This window comes from Hemiscyllium ocellatum, chromosome 17, assembly GCF_020745735.1.
Source record: "Hemiscyllium ocellatum isolate sHemOce1 chromosome 17, sHemOce1.pat.X.cur, whole genome shotgun sequence".
NCBI lineage: Eukaryota > Metazoa > Chordata > Chondrichthyes > Orectolobiformes > Hemiscylliidae > Hemiscyllium > Hemiscyllium ocellatum.
In genome coordinates this window covers 57,825,090-57,843,200 of record NC_083417.1, presented here as the reverse complement: position 1 = coordinate 57,843,200, position 18,111 = coordinate 57,825,090, and the positions used below count along the sequence as shown (strand labels likewise).

Below are 18,111 nucleotides of genomic sequence, written 5' to 3'. Positions count from 1 at the left end.
ACTGACACCACCCGCCTATCCCCATCAACGCGTCCCCCGTTTCCCCCCCCCTTGCAACACCATCACTGCCCCCCCAGTGCAAAGTGTGCGAGCCCCCAACCCCAATACTGCCCTCTGCCAACTCCCAGAACCCCATCCCCCCAACCAGGTACACCCCTTTATAGAACTCCAGAGGAAATTTGGGGAGAGAGAGGGGGTGGGAGGTCAGTCATTTGGAGACGATGTCTGTTTAATCACTGTAAACAAAGATGCGATCACTGTTGGAAACACGTCTTTGATGTAATGTTTCTATGGGGACCTCGAGATCTCCTTCGGTTAATCTGATTTTTGGATAATTTGTATTTGGATAATCAAGGTTTCCCTGTACAATGCTTCGCCTGAGGCCCACTGAAGATGTTACTTAGTAAGGTGATGAAACCTCCCAGCTCAACGAGCAAACCTACATCCATTTACTAGGATGTTTCCTGGTATGGAGGGAAGGTTTTATGAGAAAAGGATGAGGGACTCGAGGCTGTTTTTGTTAGAGAGAAGAAGGCTTGAGATGTGACTTAATTGAGACATATAAGATAATCAGAGCATTAGATAGGTTGGACAGTGAGAGCCTTTTTCCTCTGATTGCGATGGCTAGCACGAGGGAACATAGCTTTAAATTGAGGGGTGATAGATATAGGTCAGATGTCAGAGGTAGCATCTTTACTCAGTAGTAGGGGCGTGGAACGCTCTGCCACAACAGTAGTAGATTCGCCAACTCTAAGAGCATTTAATGGTCATTAGATAGGCATATGGACAAGAATGAAATAGTGTAGTTAGATGGGCTTCAGATTAGTTCTACAGGTCAGCACAACATCAAGGGCTGAAAGGCCTGTACTGTGCTGTAATGTTCTATGTTCAGCTATACAAGTTACTGCACTCTAAGTAATCATTGAATAATGCACTTTGGGCATTTTAATATGTTATGGAGCTATATAAATACAAATAATGTCGTTCATGTAGACTATAGTTGCGGCACTGAAAACTGTTGTTATTTAATAGCAATGATTCCTTACTGCTATCAGTGTCATTCAAACTGTATACACTACACCTGGTTGTGAAACAGGGAAAATAATGACTATTGAAAATCGGAAACATTTCTTAAGATGGGATGTGATAAAGCTACTGTTGGGAACACATGTATGGACTATATGAAATCTTATAAAATCTTTCCGGATTGAAACTCTGCAGGAGTTCGTCAGAGTAGTATCCTAGGTCCAAGCATCTCCAGCTGTTTCATCAATAACCTTCCCTCCTTTTAAGATCAGAATTATAGAGTCATAGAGATGTACAGCATGGAAACAGATCCTTCGGTCCAACCCGTCCATGCAGACCAGATATCCCAACCCAATCTAGTCCCACCTGCCAGCACCTGGCCCATATCCCTCCAAACCGTTCCTACTCATATACCCATCCAAATGCCTCTTAAATGTTGCAATTGTACCAGTCTCCACCACTTCCTCTGGCAGCTCATTTCATACATGTACCACCCTCTGTGTGAAAACATTGCCCCTTAGGTCTCTTTTATGTCTCTCCCTCTCACCCTAAACCTCTAGTTCTGGACTCCCCCACTCCAGGGAAAAGACTTTGCGTATTTACCCTATCCATGCCCCTCATAATTTTGTAAACTTCTATAAGGTCACCTCTCAGCCTCCGACGCTTCATGGAAAACAGCCTCAGCCTGTTCAGCCTCTCCTTGATTGCAATAATACACAATGTTCAGTGCATTCAAAGCTCCTCAGATTCTGAAGCAGTCCATGTTCAAATGCAGCATGACCTGCACAATATCTTAACAAGTGGTAAGTAACATTCGCACAATGCACACAAATGCCAGTCAATGACCATCTCCAATAAGAGACACATAATCACCTTGTCATTCAGTCCCATTACCTTTGCTGAATCCCTCATTTTCAACATCTAGGGGGTTATTGTGGACTAGAAATTCAACTGGACTTGCCATATGAATACAGTGGCAACAAAAGCAGGACAGAGGTGAGGAACATTGTGCTGTGTAACTCACCTCTTGACTCCCCAAAGCCTGTTCACTATCTATAAGGCACTTGTCAGAAGTATGACGGAATACTCCCCACATACCTGGAAGAATGCAGCCCCAACAACACTTAAGAAGCTTGTTGCCATCCAGGACAAAGCAGCTCATTTGGTACCATAAGCATTCACACCTTCCACCACCAATGCTCAGTAGCACTGTTGTATTCTGTATACAAATTTCATTAAAGATTCCTTGACGTATCCGAACCCATATCCACTTCCATCCAGAAGAACAAGGACAGCAGATACATGGGAACTCCACTGCCTGTAACTTCACCTCCGAACCACTCATCATCCTGACTTGGAAATACATTCCTGTTTCTTCAGTGTCACTGAATCAGAATCCTGGAATTCCATTCCATTGTGTGTCTACCTACAGCACATGGACTGCAGCAGTTCAAGAAAGCATCAATATCTTCTGAGGGACAACTAGGGAAGGTTCAGCCACATTTCAAGATTGATCTTTTAAAAAAATCTCAAACCAACTTGAAAGGACATTGGAGATGGAGAGAAAGGATCTAGTGGTTGTGATTTACATTGGGACAAATATCATAGGCAAGACTTCCTATTTGAAAGAATACCACTAATTAGGAAATAAATTCAAAATTTGAAAGGCTTTAATCTTTGAATTAATACCCAAACCACATGAAGGTTAGCTGGGGATAAGTAGAGCAAGAAGTGAATATGTTGCACTGTGGGGGAAAAAGGGGCTCTGTTTCTAGGCTAATAGCACCAAACTAGAGTAAAAAATAATTGTACATTTGAAATATACTATATGTGATATGGCTTAAGTGAAGGGATCAAGTCGATAGAGTTGAGTGAGACCCAACTGAGAATTTGGCCACTGCCCAGATCCTACCTGCTGGACATCTTCTGAACCTGACCACCGACCTGCTGAAGGTGGATGACTCTGAGGTGATGCTGACTAATGGCTACATGGCTAGAGGTCTGTAATACAATGTGTATACACAGAAACAAATAGCATATTGGAATCCCAGATCCAGGGCATAGCATGAAAAGCCAAGTTCCAGGATGTTCTGAGAGGATCTGAAACAGTTGGTCATCCTGTATATATGTGGACTTCAAACTAATGTATTGAGTGAAGGGGTCAGATGGGAAAGGTAGAGTAGACTATAGTTTGAATTCAAACAAAGGGCAGAGAGTAGAGTAAGTATCTAAAGCACAATTTCTGATCATTAAGGGAAAGAGAAAACTAAAAGTTCTAAAGTAATTAAGCCAAGCAGAGAAATAACAAACATGAGTAAAGCATTAGAGTGCAATGAGAAGTTAGGGTACATGACCAAAATGAGCACTACTTATGAAAATGCAGTGTTAAGGAACAAATTGAATTACTTGCAGGAAGAAATTCAACTTCGAGGTATGATGTAGTAAGACATTACTAAGATATTGTTGAAACTCAGGGAACTAAATCTCATCAGCCACAAGATTTACAGGAAAAGTAGAGGAAATGATAGAGGGTCTAGACCTTTGTGGTTAAGGATGAAGTTATGTCGATAATCAGAAGGAATAGAACATGGGGAGAATCAAAAAAAAGGAAAAGTGGGACCGTAATGTGGGTTGTTGATTTAGGCTCCCTGATTGTAGCTAGGATGTAATAGAGTGTGAACAAGCTCTAATATAGGTAGTGCAAATTTAATAGAGAAATTTACCTGGATAAGGAGAGCATTAAAGCTCATTTCAAAAAGGAGAACTTCTTGAGTATGTAAACGCAATATTCCATATTTGGTATTTCCTGTGTGACGAGATCTCCTTTAACTAACACATTATATTTGCAGAAGGCCAGATACTAAACAAATCTCTATATTGAAAACAGAGGAGAAGTCCAAAAACCAACAGGGTCTTGAATCACACAGCACCCTTATCCATTGTTAATGCACTGCATTGAAAATTAGCATTTGTTTTTAGAAAGTAATGATAAATGTGCTTTCAAATAGAGGTGGATGAGAGGGCAGCAGTCATCTAACTCATGCCATTGGCCATGTAGGTTAGACAAGTGAGTGACATAGCATTGATAGCCAGCATCCATAATAAGCAATATTAACAGGGACAGGAGGGGAGGAAGTGGCAAGAGGATCCAAGGAGAAGAGACAGACCATCTCCTGGAGGAAAACCAAGATTACTCCACCATCAGACTGTTGGTACTGAGACCACAGGTCACCACGAAAGGATAGAGGGATGTGTGAGTGCGCTACCTATACTCCATTCCACAGAATGGCTCTGGGATCAGTAAAGGTTTCTCATCTGTTTCCTTTCTTTGACTAACTAACTAATGTACTGCATCTAAATTGCAGCTTCTCAATGAACCATCAGAAAATTGCATTAAATCATCAACTGCCTGTATTACATAACTGTGATCACGAGCCCTCTAAAATTGATAGTGTTCAGAGTCGTCTTCAGCAATGACATATACTGGATCCAACAAGGGAGCATTCTGTAATAAAGTTTTAGTATTGAGTAACATGCCTGATTTAGTTAACCATTTATCTAATAATAATTGCATGACTGGGTTCAATGTAGGTTCAAAAAGGAGAAATGCGAAACTGCTACTGAAGTTCTAGATTTGCATAATGCTCACTACAGTGCTTTTAACCAGACAGTAAATCAGGCAAATCTGTTAATAAAGAAAAGAAATCGGTGGGAGCTGTCTAGTAAAGAATTAAGTGTGACAATGGAAACTTGTCCTGGTACTCTGTTTCTCTGGCATTTGCTTAAAGTCAGCTGTCTTTGTGATTTTATGAATACTTATTTTATATATTGTAATGATTACTTTTATTTGGACTGTGGACTAAAAGTTGGAAAAGGAACTGCTTTAAACTAAGGAAGTTATGTAAAGTGGTGTTTGTGGGTTTAACAAAACTGGCCCATTCTAAGTTGTATGTACAGTTTTGTCTTATTCAAGAATTGGGGGTTGGTGGGTACAGGGTGAGGGATGTGTGTTATCGAGGCAGTTTTGCCCAGAAGTCTTTTGGTTGGGTTTTTCAATCAGGACAAGCTCTGAGTTCAGTAGAGCTCACTGTAATAATAATTTCGTGATTGGTCCCTGGGCAAATGGCTACAGCCTTGTGCTTAGACAATACTGGAAAAATTTTGTGCCTACAAAGAGAAAGCACAAAAATCTTTCTCTTTTGTCTTTCCCATGTGTAGAGAAGTAATAGAAAATCTCATAGTAGCTGTTGTCACATCATTTCACTATAAACTGCTGTCTGCAAATTCCCTTTTTAAAAGGGAAGTGGAAAAACCATCTTCAGAGACATGGAAAGGACAAAATCTCAACCAGTGAATGGAAGCCTGGGAACTGGTATATTCATATCCTTGCATCATTTGCAAAATATTGGTGAAAGACAGAAGGAAGGCAAAAGAGGACAACTTAGCCGTGGCTATGATCTAAATCATTGCCAGAATTGTGTGCTTCTGACTTTTTTCCCTCCCTACTTGTGTGTTGTTTTATTTCTTTGTGTTTCTTTGTGTGTGTATGAGAATTTTAAGAAGCGGCAGAGATTAATTTAAAGAGTTAGAAGTTGCATCATTTTTCTTCCTTACCATTGTTTTAAAAATAATGTAATTACAATAAGTAATTATTTTCTTGTTAATGAGAACTCCTGGTGTGCATATTCTTTTGACCTGAATTTGGCAGTTTGGTGAAATTGAGTAGTTTCACCTTTTTAGAGTCATAGAGCCAAGGAACTGTCTAGCATGGAAACAGACCAACTTGTCCATGCTGACCACTTATCCCAAATTAATCTTGTCCCATTTGCCAGCATTTGGCTCATATCTCACTAAACCTTTTCTATTCTTATGCCCATCCAGATGTCTATTAAATGTTGGAATTGTACCAGCTTCCTTCACTTCCTCTGGCAGCTTATTCCATACACTCACCACCCACTGCGTAAAAGATTTGCCCTGAAGGTCCCTTTTAAATTTTTCCCTTCTCACTTCAAATCTATGCTGTCCAATCTTGGACTCCCCCACCCTGGGAAAAAGACCTTTGCTACTCGTCCTATTTGTGCCCTCATGATTTTATAAACCTTGATAAAGCCACTCTCAGCCTCTGACGCTCCGGGGAAAACAGCCCCAGCCTCTTCAGCTTATCCCTGGAGCTCAAACTCTCCAACCCCGGGCAACATTCTTGTAAGTCTTTTTTGAACCCTTTCAAGTTTCACAACATCTTCCCCTTAACAGGGAGACCAGAACTGAACACAAATATTCCAAAAGTGGCTTAACTAATGTCCTGTATAGCTGCAACATGACCTCCCAACTCCTGTACTCAATACACTGTCCAATAAAGGAAAGCATACCAAACGCCTTCTTCACTATCCTATCCACCTGCGATTCCATTTTCAAGGAACTATGATCCTGCACTCCAAGGTCTCTTTGTTCAGCAACACTCCCTAGGACCTTACCATTAAGTGTATAAGTCCTGCTAAGACTTGCTTTCCCAAAATGCAGCACCACAACATGACCTCCTAACTCCTGTGCTCATAGTACTTACCAGTAAAGACAAGCACACCAAATGCTTTCTTCACTATTCTGTCTACCTGGGACTCCACTTTCAAAGAACTATGAACCTGCATTCCAAAGTATCTTTGATCAGCAACACTCCCCAGACCCTTACCATCAGGTGTATAAGTCCTGCCTGATTTGCCTTTCCAAAATGCAGCACCTCACATTTAACTAAATTAAACTCCATCAGCTGCCCTTGCCAAATTAGCCCATTTGATCAAGGCCCCATTGTATTCTTAGGTTATCTTCTTCACTGTCCACTACACCTCCAATTTTGGTGTCATCTACAAACTTACTAACTATACCTCCTATGTTTACATCCAACAGATAGCTTTAGCAAGTAGAATTAAGGAGAATCCAAAAGGTTTTTACAAATACAATAAGGACAAAAGGGTAACTAGGGAGAGAATAGGGCCACTCGAAGATCAGCAAGGCAGCCTTTGTGTGGAGCCACAGAAAATGGGGGAGATACTGAATGAATATTTTGCATCAGTATTTACTGTGGAAAAGGATATGGAAGGTATAGATTGTAGGGAAATAGATGGTGACATCTTGCAAAATGTACATATTACAGAGGAGGAAGTGCTGGATGTCTTGAAACGGCTAAAGGTAGATAAATCTCCAGGACCTGATCAGGTGTACCTGAGAACTCTTATGAAGCTAGAGAAGTGATTGCTGGGCCTCTTGCTGAGATATTTGTATCATCGATAGTCACAGGTGCGGTGCCGGAAGACTGAAAGTTGGCAAACGTGGTGCCACTGTTTAAGAAGGGTAGTAAAGACAAGCCAGGGAATATAGACCAGTGAGCCTGACCTCTGTGGTGGGCAAGTTGTTGGAGGGAATCCTGAGGGACAGGATATACATGTATTTGGAAAGGCAAGGACTGATTCGGGATAGTCAACATGGCTTTGAGCGTGGGAAGTCATGTCTTACAAACTTGATTGAGTTTTTTGAAGATGTAACAAAGATGATTGATGAGGGCAGAGCAGTAGATGTGATCTATATGGACTTCAATAAAGCGTTCGACAAGGTTCCCCATGGGAGACTGATTAGCAAGGTTACATCTCATGGAATACAGGGAGAACTAGCCATTTGGATACAGAACTGGCTCAAAGATAGAAGACACAGGGTGGTGGTGGAGGGTTGTTTTTCAGACTGGAGGCCTGTGACCAGTGGAGTGCCACAAGGATCGGTGCTGGCCCTCTACTTTTTGTCATTTACATAAATGATTTGGATGCGAGCATAAGAGATACAGTTAGTAAATTTGCAGATGACACCAAAATTGGAGGTGTAGTGGACAGCGAAGAGGGTTACTTCAGCTTTACAACAGGATATGGACCAGATGGACCAATGGGCTGAGAAGTGGCAGATGGAGTTTAATTCAGATAAATGCGAGGTGCTGCATTTTGGGAAAGCAAGTCTTAGCAGGACTTATACACTTAATGGTAAGGTCCTAGGGAGTGTTGCTGAACAAAGAGACCTTGGAGTGCAGGATCATAGTTCCTTGAAAGTGGAGTTGCAGGTAGATAGGATAGTGAAGAAGGCGTTTGGTATGCTTTCCTTTATTGGACAGTGTATTGAGTACAAGAGTTGGGAGGTTATGTTGCAGCTATACAGGACATTGGTTAGGCCACTGTTGGAATATTGCATGCAGTTCTGGTCTCCTTCCTATCAGAAAGATGTTGTGAAACTCGAAAGGGTTCAGAAAAGATTTACAAGGATGTTGCCAGGTTGGAGGATTTGAGCTATAGGGAGAGGCTGAACAGGCTGGTGCTGTTTTCCCTGGAGTGTCGGAGGCTGAGGGGTGACCTTATAGAGGTTTATAAAATTATGAGGGGCATGGATGGGATAAATAGACAGACAAACTCTTTTCCCTGGGGTCAGGGAGTCCAGAACTAGAGGGCAGAGGTTTAGGGTGAGAGGGGAAAGATATAAAAGAGACCCAAGGGGCAACTTTTTCACGCAGAGGGTGGTAAGTGTATGGAACAAGCTACCAGAGGATATGGTGGAGGCTGGTACAATTGCAACATTTAAGAGGCATTTGGATAGGTATATGAATAGGAAGGGTTTGGAGGGATGTGGGCCGGGTGCTGGCAGGTGGGACTAGATTGGGTTTGGATATCTGGTCTGCATGGAAGGGTTGGACCGAAGGGTCTGTTTCCATGCTGTACATCTCTATGACTCTAAATGACAAAAAAAGCAGTGGATCCAGCACCGATCTTCGCTGCACAATGCTGGTCACAGTCCTCCAGTTTGAAAAGAAACCCTCCACCATCACCCTCCGCCTTCTACCTTTGAGCCTGTTCTGTATCCACCTGGTTAGTTCTCCCTGTATTCCGTGTGACCTAACCGAGCTGACTAATCTACCATGCGAAACCTTGTTGAATGCCTTACTGAAATCCAAATAGATCACATCCACCACTCTGCCTTCATCAAAGATCTTTGTTACTTCAAAAATCTCAATCGAGTTTGTGAGCCATGAATTCCCACACACAAAGCCATGTTGACTATTCCCAGTCAGTCCTTGCCTTTTCAAATAGATGTAAATACTGTCTCTCAGAATTCCCTCCAACAACTTGCCCACCACTGATGTAAGGCTCTCCAGCCTGTAGTTTCTTGGCTTTTCCTAATCACCTTTTTTCTTCAATGACACCATATTAGCCAACCTTACCTATGAGCCAACAGGACCTCACCTGTGGTTATCGACAATAGAAATATCTCGGAAAGGAGCCCAGCAATCACTTCCTTGGCGTCCCATAGTGATAGGGTACACCTGATCAGGTCCTGGGGATTTATCCACCTTTATGCGTTTCAAGACATAAAGCACTGCCTCCTCTGTAATATGGACATTTTTCAAGATGTCACTATTTATTTATCCATATTCCATATCCTTCCCCACAGTAAAACTGATGCAAAATATTTTAGTTTCTTTCCTATTTCCTTCGGTTTCACACATTGGTGGGCTTGCTGATCTTTAAGGGAACCTGTTCTCTCCTTTGTTCCTCTGTTATCCTTAATGTATTTGTAGAATCCCTTTGCCAGAGGTATCTCATGTCCCTTCTTTACCCTCCTGATTTCCCTCTTAATTATACTCCTACTGCCTTTATATCTTCTAGGGATTCACTCAATCCCTGCTGTCTATACTGACATATGCTTTCTCCTTATTCTTGACCAAAATCTCAATGTTTATAGTTGTCCAGCATTCCCTACACCTACCAGTCTTGGCCTTTACCCTAACAGGAATGTACTGTTCTGAATTCTCATTAACTCATTTTTGAAGGCTTTCCGTTTTCCAGCTATCGCTTTCCCTGTGAACACCTGCCCCCAATCAGTTTTTGGAAGTCCTTCCCTAATACCGTCAAAATTGGCCTTCCTCCAATTTAACTTTTAAATCCTGTCTATCCTTTTGCATCGCTATTATAAAACTAATAGAATTATGGTCACTGGCCCCAAAGTGCTTCCCTATTTGCACCTCAGTCATCTGCCCTGTCTTATTTCCCAGAGCAGGTCAGATTTTGCACCTTCTCTAGTAGGCACATCCATATACTGAGTCAGAATTTTCTTGTACACATTTAACAAAATCCTTTCCATCCAAAGCCTTAATACTATGGCAGTACCCGTCTACGTTTGGAAAATTAAAATCCCCTACCATAGCCACTCTATTATTCTTACAGATAACTGAGATCTCCTTAGAAATTTGTTTCTCAATTTCCCTCTGACTGTTGGGGAGGGGTCTATAGTATAATCCCAATAATGCAATCATCCCTTCATTTCTCTGTTCCACCCAAATAACTTCCCTACACGTGTTCCCTAGAATATCCTCCCTAAGTACAGCTGTAGTGTTATCAGTAATCAAAAATCCTAGAACATCTATGCCCTGGAATATTGAGATGCAGTCCTGTCCATTCCTGAAAGCAATGTCTCTAATTGCTATGATATCCCAGTCCCATATTCCCAAACCATGCTCTGAGTTCATCTGCCTTCCCTGTTAGGCGTCATGCATTGAAATAAATGCAATTTAATTTATCAGTCCTACCTGTTTCTCTGCTTTTGTTCCTGCCTACCCTGACTCTTGACTTGCTCCTTTTCCCAGCTGCACAGGCTCAGACTGATCTCTTTTCTCACTTCTCCCTGGTTACTAACACCCACCTTCTCCCACACACCCCACTACTAGTTTAAAACCTCCAACACAGCCCCTTCCAAATCTCCCCACCACTAAATAGTCCCCTTCCAAATTCAGGTGTAATCCATCCTCCTTATACGAGTCATTTCTACCCGAGAAGAGTTTCCAATGATCCAAAAATCTGAACCTTTCTTCCCTGCACTAGTTCCTCGGCTGCACATTCATTTGCATTAACCTCCTATTCCTACCCTCACTAGCTTGGAGCACCAGCTATTACTACCCTTAAGGACCCTACTTTTTAGATTCCTGCCTAAATTCCTATATTCTCTCTGCAGAATCTTGCCCTTTTCTCTTCCTATGTTGTCAGTTCCACTGTGTACAACGACCTCCTGCTGGACTCTCTCCCCTTTGAGAATATTCTGCACCCTGTCCGAGATAATCTTGATCCTGACACCAGGGAGGCAATACGCTATTCTGATGCCTTTTGTCTGCCATAAAATAGTCTGTCTGTGCCTCTGACTAGAGAGTCCCCCATCACAATCAATCCTTGGAACCTGACATAACCTTCGTTACCGTAGAGCCACTCTTGGTACCAGAAACCTGGCTGTCTGTGCTACATCTTCCTGAGAGAGCATCATTCCTTACATTTTCCAAAACTGCATACACTCTTGAGATTTCTGATGACTCCAGGAATAATGGAGCTTAATTTCCAGGACACTACCCAATGAGTTGTGAAAAGGTACATCTATCATATTTTTCATTCAGATGGTTGTGCAGGAGGAAATACATTTTAAATAATGTCATGGTAGTTAAATTTATGTTTTAAAATTTTCAAGTACATTGCAATTTTATTTGTATCTCAAAATGAGTGCTAAATGCCACTTCCAGTATTTATTGCTGCATATTCCTCCGTTACTGAAGACATTTGAGAGTATGGTTTACTTGTTGTACATTTCAAATTAATATAGTTTCTTCATTGCCTCTCAGCTGTATAGATTCATGGTTTGAAGTGAACAGATCATGTCCAGAACACCCTTCGGATTGACCTTTCCTGGCTTGCAGCTGCTTATGGCCTTCTGTTAAAAGGTAAGAAGAGACATTTGTAATTTAAACTTCAGTGCACTGTGATAACGTGTCAAAAAAACTATTCAGGTTGCTCATTATTTTCCCAGAGACACCTCGAGAACTTAAATAGTTTCCTGAAGGTGAAGTTTGAGTAGGCTAGGGAAGTGCTGGTTTGTATTATGTATGACATGAAATTAGCTGTGATGGGCAAATTGTGAAGAAAAAGTGCATCCTTGTCAACAGTCCAACATTTCCATAGCTGGAAATTGAGTACAACTCCTTGATTCACACTGGTGGTTCTTTAAATGACATTTTGAGGGAAAGTACTAGTATGCACCAGCCTCCATCACTTTCTCTGGCAGCTTGTTCCATACGCACATCAAGCCCACTTGAAAACGTTGCCCTTAGGTCCTTTTAAATCTTTCTCCTCTCACCTTTAAAGCCTTCCACAGGTCAGTGCAACATCGAGGGTCAAAAGACCTATACTGTACTGTTATGTTCCTGTTCTGTGCCCTCTAGTCTTGGACTCCTCCACCCCAGGGAAAAAAAACCTTGTTTATTTACAGTATCCATGCCCCTCCATAAAGTTAGCCCTCAGCCTCCGGTGCTTCAGGGAAAATGACCGCAGTCTATTCAGCCTCTCCCTATAGCTCAAACCCTCCAACCCTGGCAGCATCCTTGTAAATCGTTTCTGAACCCTTTCAAACTTCACACCATCTTTCCTATAGCAGGGAGTAGAATTGCACACAGAATTTCAATAACGACCTAACCAATGTCAGGCATAGCCACAACATGACCTCCCAACTCTTCTACTCAATACACAGACCAAAAAAGGCATGCATACAAAACACCTTCTTCATTATCTTGTCTACCTATTACTCCACTTTCAAGGAACTATGAAGCTGCACTCCAAGGTCTCTTTGTTCAGCAATGCTCCCCAAGACCTTATCATTAATTGTACAAGTCCTGCCCTGATTTGCTTTTCCAAAATGCAGCATCTCACGTTGATCAAAATTAAACTCCATCTGCCACTCTAAGGATTCTCTCTCATCTGAGCTCGTACCACTAAGGCTGTAAGACAAATATAAAAGTGCTTGAGCTACTCGTAAAATATGTCAAAGTATGTCAAATCCCCCATAATGTGGAGTTGCTGGAATTGCACTAGGGTGGTCAAAATCAGAAGTCATACAGCACCAGATTATAGTCCAACTGGTTTATTTGAAATCAGAAGCTTTGGGGGCAGTGCTCCTTTGTTAGGATTTCACCTGACAAAGGAGCAATGCTTATAAAGCTTCTGATTTCAAATAAACCTGTTGGACTATAACCTGGTGTTGTGTGACTTCTGACTAAATCCCCCATAGTCAGTCTCAAACTGTTCCCTACTCTGCTGTGTTTACTCTGCTGTGTTTACTCTGCCGTCAGCCATATACGATTTGAATTTGTATTATCAAATGGCACTGCTAGTGTTGCACAAATAAAAGTGCAGAAAGGTGTATTACCATCGAGATCAATATTACAATGCATAGCATCATTCTCCCAGTGAGAAAACAAGATATTGTGATATGTAAAATGTTGGTCTGTGAACTGACACAAATCTGATCTCAACTTAAATACCATTGTGTTTGCAAGTTGTTGTCGTTAAATTGTTTTATTCTTGTTGTGGTTCTGCTCGCCGAGCTGGAAGTTTTTGCTGCAAACGTTTCGTTCCCTGGCTAGGGAACATCATCAGTGCTGTTGGAGCCTCGTGTGAAGCGCTGTTTTATTCTTGTTGAATTCCACAATAAGAGACAACCCTGTGGTATGAAAGAACAATGAAATGTTGCCGGAACTGAAGAGTTTAAGTTGTAAGGAGAGGCTGGATAAGAATTAGAATCCCTACAGTGTTGAAATAGGCCCTTCGGCCCAACAAAGTCCACACAAACCGCTGAAGAGGCAGCCGCTCGGACCAATCCTCCTACCTATATTTACCCCTGACTAATGCACCTAACCTACACATCCCTGAACCCTAGGGTAATTCAGCATGGCCAATTGACCTAATCTTTGGATTGTGGGAGGAAACCAGAGCACGGAGAAAACATGCAAACTCATCACAGGCAGTTTCCCGAGGCTGGAATAGAACGTGGGGCCCGGGTGCTATGAGGCAGTAGTGTGAACCACAGCCACTGTGCCGTCTAAATAGGAATAGCTGGGACGTTTTTCACTGGAGCATAGGTAATTAAGGGGTGACGTTATAGGCGTTTATAAAATCATGAGGGGCATAGATAAGGTGAATAGCAAAGGTCTTTTCCCTAGGGTAGGGGAGTTCAGAATTACAGGGCAAAATTTAAAAGTGAGAGGAGAAAGATTTAAAAGGGAGCTGAGAGACAAATATTTCTCCGTGTTCGTATGTTAAATGAACTGCTAGAGGAAGTGGAATATGCAGATATAGTTATAGCATTTGAAAGGCATTTGGGTCGGTACATGAATAGGAAAGATTTAGAGGGTGATGGGCCAAACACAGGTAAGTGGGACTGATCTAGTTTGGAAAACTTGATTAGCATGGATGAGTTGGACTGAAAGGTCTGTTTCCATGCAGTATGACTTGATGAAGTGACATCCAAAAAAGGGAGTTGCATTAATCAGGCTTAAGTTCCACACATCATCTATTGCAGTACCTCCACACACATCATCTATTGCAGTACCTCCACACACATCATCTATTGCATCCGCTGCACCCGATGTGGCCTCCTCTATATTGGTGAGACAGGCCGCTTACTTGCGGAACGCTTCAGAGAACACCTCCGGGCCGCCTGAACCAACCAACCCAATCACCCCGTGGCTCAACACTTTAACTCTCCCTCCCACTCCACCGAGGACATGCAGGTCCTTGGACTCCTCCACCGGCAGAACACAACAACACGACGGCTGGAGGAGGAGCGCCTCATCTTCCGCCTGGGAACCCTCCAGCCACAAGGTATGAATTCAGATTTCTCCAGTTTCCTCATTTCCCCTCCCCCCACCTTGTCTCAGTCGGTTCCCTCAACTCAGCACCGCCCTCCTAACCTGCAATCCTCTTCCTGACCTCTCCGCCCCCACCCCATTCCGGCCTATCACCCTCACCTTGACCTCCTTCCACCTATCCCACCTCCATCGCTCCTCCCCCTAGTCCCTCCTCCCTAGCTTTTATCTTAGCCTGCTTGGCTCTCTCTCTTATTCCTGATGAAGGGCTTATGCTCGAAACGTCAAATTCTCTATTCCTGAGATGCTGCCTGGCCTGCTGTGCTTTGACCAGCAACACATTTGCAGCTCCAGTTTTATTTACTTCAGTCTGAGAAACTGTGCCTTAAAAGTGCTTACAGAATAGGGCAGCAGAATGAAATGTTTAGACTGTGGCATAACTTAAACATGCAATCCCTTAACTGTGCCTTGAGTTATGTATTTTTCTAACTGTTCACAGAATGTGGATTGTGGGGAATGGTGGTTGTTAGGTACTCCCTAGTGCTGTTAGAACACAGAAAGTTACAGCACAGTACAGGCCTTTCAGCCCTCAATGTTGTGCCGATCTGTGGAACCAATCTGAAGCTTATCTATCCTATTCCACTTTCATCCATATGTTTATCCAATGTCTATTTAAATACCCTTAAATGTGGAGAATCTACTACTGTTACAGGCAGGGTGTTCCACACCCCTACTATCTGAGTAAAGAAACTACCTCTGATATCTGTCCTATATCTATCACCCCTCAATTTAAAGCTATGTCTCCTCATGCTAGCTATCATCATCTGAGGTAAAAGTCTCTCACTGTCAACCTTACCTAACCCTCTGATTATCTCATATGTCTCAATTAAGTCACCTCTCAACCTTCTTCTCTCGAACGGAAATAGCCTCAAGTCCCTCAGCCTTTCCTTATAAGACTTTCCCTCCATACCAGACAACATCCTGGTAAATCTCCTCTGAACCCTTTCCAAAGCTTCTACATCTTTCCTATGATGTGGTGACCAGAACTGTATGCAATACTCCCAAGTGCGGCTGCACCAGTGTTTGTACAGCTGCAACGTGACCTCGTGGCTACAAAACTCAGCCCTCTACTAACACAAGCTAACACACAGTATGTCTCCTTAACAGCCCTATCAACCTGGGTGGCAACTTCCAGAGATCTATGTACATGGACAGTGGGATCTCTCTGCTCATCCATCTGCCTGAATGGGTAGGGAGTTCCAGGACTTTGATCTGGTTAAATGAAGGAACAGTGAGATAGTCCCAGGTCCATATGATGCATGATTTGAAGAGGAAATTGCAGGTGGTGTTACCATGTATCTGCTGCCCTTGTCCTCCAGGATGGTAGAGGTCCTGGGTTTGGAAGGTGCTGACAAAAGGGACTTGTAAGTTAATGGATTGCATCTTATAGGTAGTAGACACTGCTACCACTGTGTACTGGGAAAGGGAGTGAATGCTAAAGGTGTTGGATGGGATGCCAATCAATTGGGCTGTTTTGTCCTGGATAGTGCCAAGTTTCTTGAGTGCTTTTGGTGTTGCACCCATTCAGGAGAGTATTTCAGTCTGACTGAACTCTTGTAGACTGAGGGCAGGCACCATCTCTTGAACTGTCCTTACCTATACATTTTCCTTCCCACCTATCCGCTCCACCGTCCGTTCCTATCTATAACCATCACCCCCCCCCGCCACCTGCATCTACCTATTGCGTTCCCAGATACCTTTCCCCCTGCCCCCCCCCCCAGCCAGCCACCCACCCTTCTATTTATTCTGAGCCCCTCTTCTCTTCCCCATATTTCTGATGAAGGACTTATCCCTAAAATGTCAATTCTCCTACTCCTTGGATGCTGCCTGCCTTGCTGTGCTTTTTCCAATGCCACATTCTCAACACTGGTGAGATGGAAGGTGAGTTACCCACCACAGAATTCCTAGCCTCTTACCTATTCTTGTTGCCACAAACCAGGAGGTATCTGGGTAATGGTGACCCCAAGATGTTGATAGTGGGTGATTCAGCAGTACTGTACAGAGGCGATGATTAGATTCTGTCTTGCTGGGATCGTTGGAGCCTGACACTTGTGTGGTAAGACTGTTAGTGAAACTTGTCAGTCCAAGCATAGATATTGTTATACTTCGGTAGCTGAACATTGTGCACTTAGCCCGACTCTGACCTTATGATGATCATTGATGAAGCAGTTGAAGATGTTTAACTCTAAAGCACTATCCTGAAAAACTCCTGCAAGAGTTGCCCTGGAGCTGAGATGACTGACCTCCAACAACCATTTATCTTTGTGCTTGGTGTGATATCAAAAGTAGATTGATATGACAATAATTGGTTGTGTTGTTTTTATGCACAGGACAAACCTGGACAATTTTGTATGTTGCTGAGTAGATGCCTGTGATGTTAATAGAATAGCTTGGATATTCATATTGATGGGATACAGCTTGTTCTGGAGCACAAGTCTTCAGTATCTTCAGCCATTTTTTGACTTATGATACTGAGGACCACCATTTCTTCCCATTTCTGGCTGAGGCTTGATGCAAATACTTCAGCTTTGTCTTTTGCACAATTGTAACGATCTCCTGCATCGCTGAGGAAAGGGATACTTGGGGCGAGCCTCCATCTCCTGTTTATTATTTCTCCATCTTCTGTTTGTTATTTAATTCCACCATCATTCAAGACTGGATGTGGCAGGCCTTCAAACGTTTTACTCGATAGGTCAGTTGAAGGATCACTTAGCCCCATTTATATAGCTGCTTTCGTTATTTGACATATGGGTAGTCCTGTGCTATAGCTCCATCAGGTTGGTGCCGTATTTTTAGGTATGCCTTGATAAACACTGTAGGTTAAAATGTTTGTTAGATGGAGTCCAGGCATGTGCTTTTCTAGTCAAAATTTTATTCCCAACCCAAATGTTTATTTTGACTAGGAGAAAGTGAGGACTGCAGATGCTGGAGATTAGAGTCTAATGTGTGGTGCTAGAAAAGCACAGCTGGTCAGGCATCATCCAAGGAGCAGGAGAGCTTTTGTCTGAAACATCAACTCTCCTGTTCCTCAGATGATGCCTGACCAGCTGTGCTTTTCCACCACCACACTCTCGACACTGATTATTTTGACCCATATGGATCCAGTCAAGTTCTCACCCAGTATCATTCAATTAACAGATAACCATGACCTATTTCTTAGTTCCAATTGGCCTCGGGTGCTACTAGATAATAACATGCCCTGATGCAGCTCTTGGCTTGCCCTGCTGCATTCTTCATTGAACCAGAGTTGAATACCCAGCTTAATGGCCTGTTAAACTGGGGGAAGTGCTGTGCCTTGAGGTAACGGATTGTGGGCCAGGGAAGAG

At 42.7% G+C, this 18,111-nt stretch overlaps 1 protein-coding gene across 1 annotated transcript in view; it reads left to right on the top strand.

The window, feature by feature from the left end:
• The window catches only part of znrf1 (zinc and ring finger 1), a 257,590-nt gene that overhangs the window by 217,498 nt on the left and 21,981 nt on the right, over positions 1-18,111 (top strand). Inside the window, exon 5 of the mRNA XM_060838197.1 lies at positions 11,711-11,809. Coding sequence (XP_060694180.1) covers positions 11,711-11,768 — 58 coding nt within the window. The 3' untranslated portion in view covers positions 11,769-11,809. The remainder of the gene's footprint in view (positions 1-11,710; positions 11,810-18,111) is intronic.